The sequence below is a fragment of the Cebidichthys violaceus genome, unplaced genomic scaffold, assembly GCF_023349555.1.
Source record: "Cebidichthys violaceus isolate CVI_PGR_0920_01 unplaced genomic scaffold, fCebVio1.0.p SCAF_11, whole genome shotgun sequence".
Lineage (NCBI taxonomy): Eukaryota > Metazoa > Chordata > Actinopteri > Perciformes > Stichaeidae > Cebidichthys > Cebidichthys violaceus.
The window spans coordinates 12,035,816-12,046,360 of NW_027176274.1; the positions used below are offsets into that span (position 1 = coordinate 12,035,816).

Sequence of the window (10,545 nt, forward strand, 5' to 3'; positions counted from 1 at the left end):
TGTGATAATACTTTGCCAAGAAGTGGAGGAAAATGAAAATACCCAGCCACTCCTGAATAGTTGACTCTACGACAAAATAGGGGGTTTAAAAAAACGCTTTAATTCCATAACATTGGCCAACACGTCCAGCAGTTCCTCCAGAATAGACGAGTTTCGGGAAAGATTATTTGTGAGAGAAAAAAGCGCTTACTCCACAGTATATATACTTATACTATATCTAGCAGAAACATGGTCTCCTTTTGGTCTCCACAAACTCTTGAGGGAAATATCTGGCTGTTCAGGTGCTACACGTTCCACTATGGTCACCAGCTAATAGGGATGTTTGTTCGTCGGCCATTTGGTGCTGAACAGGTAGCGTAGAATGATTCACTGAAAACAGATGCAAACCACAAAACCAAAGCAATGAGCTGAAAGATGCTTTAAAGTAGTAGTCAGGTGCAAAGTCAGGTGTTAAAGTTCTGTGGATTTGTCACTATGAGCGACATCTTCCACATACAAATAGTCATGTGGTCCGTTGTTAATAGAATATTGAATAAAGCCGCTTTAGAGCTCCTTTGTGTACATGTAATTATGGCCCTTTAAGGTTTGATGTCCTTCTAATCTGATTTAATCTGTACTCTCTTTATATTCATCTTTTCTCTGCACAGATTAACTGCAAACTGCAACCACCTTGCAGTCATTTTGACAATGAGCACCTTCCAAAGCCATTTTGAATGTCTGACAGTCTATTAGACTGCACAGAGTACAAATAAGCACTACAGGGACTTCCCTTAGTGGTGTTAATCTTTGAAATACAATATCCATCACTGTAAGCATTTGTTTATTTAGCTCAAGACAAAGACCACTGAGTTTCCTTTTATAATACATGAGTTTCATGAGTGACAGTGTCACTTTGAATCTTAAGGTAGTTAGCAGGTTATTTGTTTAGTCTTGTACTACAGATGTGCACATACTGTTATTGATTTATGAATAATCTTTTGGAAATTTAACAACACAAGCATGCTGATATTGAGTGATAATAACGTCAAACCTGAATAACCAGCTCCAGTAAAATGTATTTTTGGCATGAAACATTTGACACATGGGTTAAAAAAAAAAGAAAAACATCAAATTTTACTGAATTTATATGGATGTTTGTAAAGAAAATCTAGCATGTTGCGCCAGGAGACCTAGAAATTGTGTGAAAGCAAAATATTTCTACAGATGTCATTCTTACACTGATTAGGATCTCCATAACTCAAATGTTCTCACACTCCAGGTGCTGAGATGCCAAATAACACAGGGCTCGAGACAGTCTTTCATTTGCCTACTTGTTGCACAGGGCAAAAGCATGTGAACGCACACACACACACACACACACAATAGAGACATAATGAAGCACAGAGACACAGGGACATTAGACGAGACTTTCCAGCTAATCTTGGAGTTGCTTCCCATGAACAGCCCCCACCCTCTCTGTCTATCCCAGCTGCTGGGATTTCTTTCTCTGCGTGTCACCCGCCAATCCTATTGTCCTCCACCTCACGCTGCCAACCTCTCACCCCTGACCCAAGACTTTACCCTTTTCAATCCCTCCTCTTCTCTGTTCACCCCATCCCTCATTAGAAGGAGTAGAAACCTCCTCCTTTTAGCCCCAGCCAGTGAGACATAGTAGCCACTTGGACTCCACCATGTCAGGATTCATCGCCAGCGCTATGACAACAGAGCAGATGACACGGAGATCACTTTAATGCCATTGTTCCACAAGGCTCTTCTCTAAGCCCTGCGTCCCGCGGCTGGATCCTGGAAGGACAGGGAGTCGGCCGCAACCTGAACCTGACACTTTCACCCCTGCAGGGATTTGTTTGTCCTCAGATTCATGATGGAAGCAGTTTAGACGTGGACTAAGTGCTTAACAATAAGTGGCTAATACAGCTCATCGCAAGAGAAAGATGGCAGCTAATCTCTCTAGTGGTTCGTTATATACTCTCCCCTGGCTGAACTCTGTGAGAGTGGGTCAATCCATTACTTTACTGCTTTAAGTACTGATAGGCCATTTTCCAACAGAACAGGCGGTAATACCCTTTTGTCCATCATACTGGACACTTTAAAGCATTTACTGTGCAATGTAAACTCCATTTATGGCACCAACAGATGTCGCAACATCATTATTAGTGTATAAAGATTTACACTCTCTCTCTCAGTCTGTGCAAACTTGATGGAACCACTGGTCTGATAATACATCAAAAGAGAGTCATGTTTGTTAAATCATTTTGTTTGCAAATAAGTGCTCTAATCTGTGTTTACAGAACACTTTGGCCCTAGAAACTGATTAAAAATCATTTGCATAACGGTGTCATGAATGTCAATGACGAAATAAAACACTGTTTACTTTGTTTCTTTTTGAAGATGTGTAGCTTTAAGTGTGAAAAGAAACAGGACGAGTCAGTGCTTCAAATTCAAATAACTTTGAAATCAATAAATACAGAAAATGATGTTCTTATATTGTCTTGGAAAATGTATAATCTAAACCTGCCTAACAACAACAAACACAAGGCCACCCAAAGCAACTCTTAAAGCTAATACTGTCAAAAGACACTATGCACACATCTACAAGCTGTAATACTCTCTCTCTCTCTCTCTCTCTCTCTCTCGCTCTATCTCTCTCTCTCTCTCTCTCTCTCTCTCTCTCTCTCTCTCTCTCTCTCTCTCTCTCTCTCTCACACACACACACACACACACACAACATGTGTTCAGTTGCAGGAAGCTTGCTCTGTACATTCCGGCTTGCTCCGTTCCTTCACAACATTACTTTCCCATTTTCAGCCGTGGACACTGTTGTTACCGTATTGTTTTTCCATAGAGTGGAGGTCAAAAGCTAAGATGACTTATGAGACCTCTCAGTGGTGTAGCTGTAACATTCATACTGCTAACTGATCTCTCCTCTGGTCTGCGTGTGGTTTACAGGGTCAAGCTGTTTTTTAGACAGAAACATCTGGGATTTCCTCTCCCCTGAAGCTGCTGTTAGCTGGTAGGTTTCTCATTTCCTCTCAAGTGAACTTACAGTGAGTAGGGCTGCACAATTAATTGAAAGAGTCATAATATGGCAAGGTGCAATATGTTGTGCTGAAGGGATTTCCCAGCCTACACATCATATTCTACATCTTTGTTTGGTACAGATCCCCACAAAATCACACCATAACAATTTGAATCTAATTTTCAAGGAAAATGAGAATAACAATGCGAAAATAATCAATCCCTCTAATATAGTAAATCATATTTGCAATATCAGTCAAAATAATTGCATTTACATATTTTTATAAAGTCGTTTAGCCCTAACAGTAAGTGATAAAAAAGCCTGTGCATATAAATGGTAAAAGCGTAACACATTACTAAATGACTCAGTGGAATACACTACATTTTTTCTACAAAACCATTCAACAATTTAGTCAAATTGAAATCCATCTCCAAAACAGTCTCCCCAAACACTCTCCCTCAGCTATTGGGTTTCCCCGCAGCTGTTGCTTTCTAAAAGCTCAGCGATTGCAGATTTTCTCCTGCTTGGCAGAAGTGCCTCCTCCTGCATATCAAGACGTTCTCTGGAGGACAATAAGCAGACAATAAAAAATCTAACTTAAAAAACTTTGTCTTGGGCAGGAAAATGATTCCTGGCTGGCGAGAGAGAGAGAGAGAGAGAGAGAGAGAGAGAGAGAGAGAGAGAGAGAGAGTGTGTGTGTGTCAAGTGACCTCTAACTCTGGTTTCACTGTGTCACATGCAGCACCACATCACGACAACATGAGCACAGAGGAGTCATGTGCATTTCTTGCCACAACTTGGATAAGCAACAAACTGTGAAAAAGCAAGACTTCACAAGGTTCGCTTTCATGACAGTATTGTCAAAAAAACACATCTTTGAATATCTGGAGTAGGATTTCACAAATAATCCTGAATATAGGGGCAAAGAAAAAGTCATAAGGGGTTACATGGGTATTCATTTAAATTCCTGATTAATTCATCCCATGCATAGCATTTGGTTGCATCTAAATGGTCTCAGGCTGTCTGGCAGGGCTCTTCATATGGTGAACATTTCTCATTGGTGTGCTGGGGTACCCCAGATGCTTTTGTCTTACGGTTGTTTAGCAGCTGCGTTAAAGCGCCGAGGACAAAGACCTATCTGTAGAGGGTTGAATACACTCAGTGGGCACACAGCCAACAGCTCAATCCTACAGGCTCCCACAGTTGAAAAGCAGACTAATGCATTCTGCTCTCACTCCTCACAGATGATCTTGCAGGGAAATTAGCTGGAGGCCCTATTATTTCTTCTCATTTCACCTAACTGCTTTCCCATCTGAACTGTGGTCACATCGAAGTCCCAAATAATCATCGACATAGAAGTTTTGGAAACATTAAAACAATACCCGCATTGATACATTTTCTCCCAAAATAGGAAGAATTAATGCATTGTGTTGAAAGAACCAACCATCTTGGCTGACAGAGACACTTCCTCATCCCCCCTCTCTGATGATAAGAGTGTGGAAAAATATCAACTGTGCATCTTTGACAAATCCAACAGGTGTCTGAAGAGAGATTCTGAAGCCTGGATTTGGTTCACCACTTGAAAAAAAATATTTTAAATTTGAACAAGAGGAAAGCCTTGGTGAAGCTGGAGCAAGCACCACTTACTTTTGAAGGACATTAAGAGGGGATCTTTTAATGACTTCAGAACGGTACTTCACAAACCAATGGGTGACGTCACAGTGACTACATCCACTTGCTATATGCAGTCTATGGGAGAGGCGATGGTTTCGGGTGCTGTTTGCGGATAGGTCAAACAAACACAGGACTTTCACCCAGGAGACCGCTGTTCATGATCCATGTGAAACTAAAAGTCAACGTTGACGTGTATTGTCATGTCAATCATTAGACACATGGTTTACGGGACTCGCTATTGGCATGTCACTCAGAAGAAACTTGAGTAGTTATTCTGAACTCAACTCAATTTAGATACCACCGATCATGGAGCCCAACATGGTTCACAGAGCAAATAAAATAAATAAATAAAAGACAACAATACAATATCATTTTGCAAGACTAAACATTACAACAATAAACAATATAATGCTAAAATAGGCTGAAAATCAGTGATTCAGACTTAAAAACTAAGGCAATCAATGACTAGGCACCTTAAATAAAAGACATACTAAAAGTTAACGTCAACCACAATATTTTCCTAAACCTAATTATGTGTTTTTGTTGTCTAAACCTAACTTCCTGTGAAGATGGAAATTTACTTTGAAAACACTATGACACTATGCATGTAACGAGCATATATTGACACAATGTCTCTGACGCATTCCAAAACTAACGCTAGAGGGTTACATAGAGTGACATAGTTTGAAGTTTTGGGCGACTGACCAAGCCTCGGTATTTGACGCATTAGTTTGCATAGCCCCTCTCTGCCGCAGTCATCAATCACACTGTTCACTCACTCTTAACATTGGCTGCATTATGATCTATTTTCTTGTTTACCAAAGACTGGAACAGGAAAATAGGTCATTCGGTGAAAACATTATTGACTATTTAATCAATGTCCCCTGCTCGTGGGATTCGGAGAGAGTGAATCAAGGCATAGGCAGTGTTTTTGGTGCTGTAGCAAATGTGGTCATACAGAGTTGCTGCAATGTGGTTTACAGTAGATGGGAGAAACCCCTGCAGTAGCACTGAATGCCTGTTGAATGAGTGAGTGAATGTTCATCAGCTGCAGGGGCTCTTTGCTTTCCCCAATCTATTATTTCCCTCAGACCTTCTGGAACAATCCTCTGACTGTGAACGAAACACTGATAGATTGCAGCCTCACTAGCAAATATCACCACTGCACTATAGGAACATGCACTGATGCCAACATATTGTAAAAATGAAGAAAAAAACCCAAATTAGACCATATTTTGCATGTATTTGACACTTTAACCGTGACAATTGTGGGTGTTCTTTCAGATAAAATAAAGACCAGATTGTATTTTTGGCATATTGTATACAATACCAGGGGTCAGCTGCCTGTGCATATCTGAAAGCCTGTGGTGTTTTGCATATAGGGACTATTTTCAGATATTTAAATGCAATCCTGTTTCTACCATGTGGCAGTTTGACTGTGGCATCTCTCTAACAAGGACAAACTTGCGCACACACACACATACACAGAGTCGCCCATGCAACCAGTGCATCCCTTCTGTTCAACTGTGAATAGGCTTTTAGTAGAAGTGACAGCCAAGGCACTTGCTTCAACAAGCATCTCCACTCAGGAACTTCTATTCCTATCATTTCATGTCACAATACTCAATGGCCCTCTTTGTTGTCGGAGGAGTTATTAAGCTCAACAAATTATCATGACTGCTCTGGCAGACCTGCAGGGCTCGAGAGAAATAAAAAAATGTATAAAGGCAGAGGAAAGCAGTGATGAGAGAGGAAAGGAAACCCAGAGAGAGAGGAGTAAATAAAGTGGAGTAGGAAGGAAAGCAGTAGATGAATGAGATCATGATTGAACTAACTGGTTCTCTTTTTTATTTAGAGCTGCAAAGTTGCAAAAAGTACTGTATGGGGCCTCATCTGCTGTATAATTACCAAATAGGCTCGGTCATATCCTATGCCAAATGGAAAGAAGCCCAGAAATCATGTAACTATGACAGCGTCTACCTCATTATGAGGGATATTCAGTATAATTAATGACTGCAAACCAAAGACGAAAAGCAATTTAGGAATTATTGATGGTGACATAAAAATGTGGGGATCAGTCATAAAAAAAAGGTTAGCGCGTACTTTATCTGGACTGAACTCATGGAGGGCATCTTTTTGGAGTTAACGAGAGAATGCTTTGAATCGAACAAACAAACACAAAACAACAACGTTCAGTTTTGCTCTCCGCACCCTTTGACCATCTCTGCAGTGACTCATTCTTGCAGGCTTGTGGGTTTTTTTTCTCCTCTGTATCTCTTGGAAACAGAAGCATGTGCATGACCTACGACATGCCTCTGAGGACCATTTCGCCATGAGTCAACTAAAAGCAGAGGGAATGTATCTGACTCTCTGTTATTGCTCTGCCGTCAGATGACAAGTTGTTGATTCCGAGAGCACAAAAACACCTCCGCCGGCACAGCGTTAGCAGTCATGGGTCTTTCCTCTCTTCAGACTCAGGATGCAGGGTCACAGCACATGTGTCTGTGACAGTGATCACTGCTGATGTGTGAGCTAAATAATCGGACACTTTCCAGACATCCTAGTTCAGATGGAGGACGCGTTAAAGAGCATGAGACAGCCGACACCTTGGAGACACATGTAAAAATCATTATGAAGGACACTGCCCAACCCCTGTGTTTGTGGATCATTGAAGAACAGAATCAATCAGAATAAATAGAAACTACTAACATTTGACATCAGGTTTAAGCCGCCACTTGTACACCAGCAACCCATGTGTCAGTAACAACAACAGCAAGATGTTTAATTTAAGACACATTCAAAACTGTCAGCTGTGATTTACTCTCTTTTCTTGAAATACTCAAAAACAATGATGTAACACTTGGATCTGGTTTGCATTCAACCTTGATGGCCTTTTCCACAAGACCACCACGCTGAATACAAAACACTCCGACTAGAGGGTTCACCAGTTTCCATAAGGAAAAACAATCTTTCCTTCTTCTTTCTTTTTTGCGATCAGAATCTGGCTCCAAGAAGAACAGACACACTGTTCATAGCCGTGTCCATAATTTGCTGTATTTGATTAGTTGAATCTTCTGTCATAAGACAGCTTTAAATGTCAAGCACATAATCAAATTGTATCTGTAAAAGACATAAATCGAAATGATGGCAAATCTTCCACACTAAATGAGACTGAGAGTTTCTAAACTGTTTTCCATTGTGAAAAATAAAATGTAAACTTTGCTTATGTTTGATTTCTTCTCTAGTTCAGGGCCTACAAACTGCAGCAAAGACAAACTATTAAGCTTTTTATGGAGCACCATGTCATGCTTTTCTTGGTAAAATGAGCATGATCGTCACATGTATTTTTGTCTTCAGGCTTTCTCTTCAGATGTTGGGTTAAACGATAAAATAGAACTGAAGCCACAATTCTTTCATGTGTGTTTGGTTATCTAGTAACTCTTGGTAACCAAACACCGTTGGGTGAGTAATTGTCACAGGACAAACACCAAGAAGAACCTAACAAGATATTTGTGGAAAATGACTGTCTGTCTCCCTCTGAATTGAGCACAGCGGACTGAGGCCAAGTTATCCTCCCACGTCCCTCACACAGCCCAATGCACTGTTAAATCGTTCGCCGCAAGGACAGAGGAGAATTTCTCTTAAAAACATGTGGCCCCTCTGCGAGGTGAAGGTCACTGTAAAATCAAATCAGACATAGGTTATATAACCTCTGAACGACATCTTCACTTCACAGCTCCACACAGAATCGCCTTCAAGACATCCTGTTTATTTGGGGCTGAATGGATTCACGCACACAGTTAATCCATTTTCTGTCTTCAAAGCCATTTCACATGAAACGGCAAATCACAGCACAGCAGTACGGTGTCAGTTTCTCTGACCAAACAAAAGGAAACCTCAACAGCAAATAGCAACTCTCCAAATGAACCTACTCCTGCCCACAACAGGCTACAAGGGTCATGGAGAATCTTCGAATAAAAAAATGGGAACTTTAGCAAGTGGAAATGCACAAAGGTTGATTGCCGTGCAGAGTAATATCCTCCGCGAGACAGTGAAAGAGGGTCTGTCGGGAATTAGTTCACAGAGCATCCGCTCTGAAACTTGCAATGCTGTGAACTTCTCTCTCTACATTAAGAGCCACTGAAGTCGCACAAAGGAGCAGCTCCAAATTAGAAGCACAAAGACGCCTCTGTGAGAGCTTCAGAGCGAATTAATGAGCATTGATACACATTTGCACACAGCGTTCTTCGCTGGCCTCAGCTGTGCCGTGGCAAACAACACAAGCCAATGAATGCTGCCCAAAAACCAACACAAAAATTTAAAAATGGTAAAATTACAATAATTGGATCCATTCTGAGTCATTTTTTACTGTAAACTATCTATCCCAGAGCAGAATGAGTGTTTTTAATGTCAACTCTCCCATCTGGTCCATAGTTTATCACTCTTTCAAAGACTTAAAGTTAGCGAGAAGTTAAACATCCATAGCATCAGCACCTCGATCCTCCCATGCATCCCCCCCTCCCCATGTTGGGAACACAGATGGCCAACACTTGGGACTGTTTTTAAAGATGAGACAGTCCCAGCTCAGCCCTTCACAAAGCAATTACTAATTCTGGCATAACACAAAGCATGCAGGCTTCAGCTATGGAGCATCTGACTAACACAATATGTTGCGTGTTAGTTTTTTTCCAGTAACTCTTAGTCATTCATTACCAGCAGAAGATGCTGTGCAGTTTGATTTTGGAAATACCTTTAACTGGCAATCGTTGTCAAACATAGCAACATGATCAATTACTGCTGAACAATAATGATCATAAAAATAAGTCAGGTTTTCATCAAATAGCTCATCTCAATAGTTCACCACTGAAGCCCTATTGAAAGCAACAGTAAGAGAGACAGTAGAGGCAGCATGTTGATCTGGATTTAACACCTCCGCAGACTCGCACAGAGTTGACTGCAGGAATCCAGATGGACTTAATCTCTCTAATCGCTTTCCTCAAGTTGCTTCAGCAGGCTGTTCTAATGCCGGTTCTCATGAATCCGGGTCAGGTAAACAGCCTATCTCTGCAGCAGCAGACGGAGCTGAGTGAACGTTAAAAAAATAAAAAAAATCGGCGTGCCCAGAAAGTTTGCGCGACAGTAACAAACTATGAACCATGCTGTCATCATGAATTTTTTTTTAAAACAGCGACATTTATATCCGTCTACTACTATGGGCTGCTGGAGCATTTAAAGGTAAAAACAAACAAAAACAACGTACCCATTGTTGTTAGTTTCCCAAAGTGTCCGAAGTGAAGCGATCAGCTGAAAGTTGAGCCCCAGCTACACTGATGTTGCGTCCTGGGATGCACACTGGCCGCCTGGCTGCTCAAACACTCAACGCCGCGCGTCCCTTTGGAGACAGCCTGTATGACGTCACTGCTGAGGGGGATTACTGATGGGAGGACGCCCCCCCCCCCCCCCCCCCCCCATCTTCTCAGCCCTCATCAGGAAGTTTCACTGGTCACCAATTCATCATCAGCCACTTCTGTTCTTAAACTGTCTTGTGAGTCCACAAAGTCCCCTATAGACACACAAGAGATAACGTTTATCATGTTCAGCAAGTCGATCAAATAAACGGATTTCAATCAAGATTATTATTGTTGCTATTTTATACTATTGTTCTTTACAAAAAGCAAGCCAATGTGGAGGATTCAGTGTTATCAGGTCAGTTGTGTCAATCTGACAGCAGACAGATATGGGATGTTACTGCAGGTCAGAGCCCACCGATTAAACTGCAGAGTCAGGAATTATTCTAACACTGGTTTGTGCCTCTCATTGTAACCATTACACCTCAGTCAGAAAGTTGAGTATTT

At 41.2% G+C, this 10,545-nt stretch overlaps 1 protein-coding gene across 2 annotated transcripts in view; it reads right to left on the reverse strand.

Moving 5' to 3' along the window:
* gpm6bb (glycoprotein M6Bb) overlaps nt 1-10,087 on the reverse strand; it is a 29,223-nt gene extending 19,136 nt beyond the window's left edge. The window contains exon 1 of one of the 2 annotated variants that reach the window (XM_068704845.1): nt 9,951-10,087. In XM_068704845.1, the coding sequence (XP_068560946.1) occupies nt 9,951-9,954 (4 nt within the window). In that variant the 5' untranslated portion in view covers nt 9,955-10,087. The remainder of the gene's footprint in view (nt 1-9,950) is intronic. The other variant, XM_068704846.1, reaches the window with a different exon arrangement.
* Between the last annotated feature and the right edge of the window lie 458 nt (nt 10,088-10,545).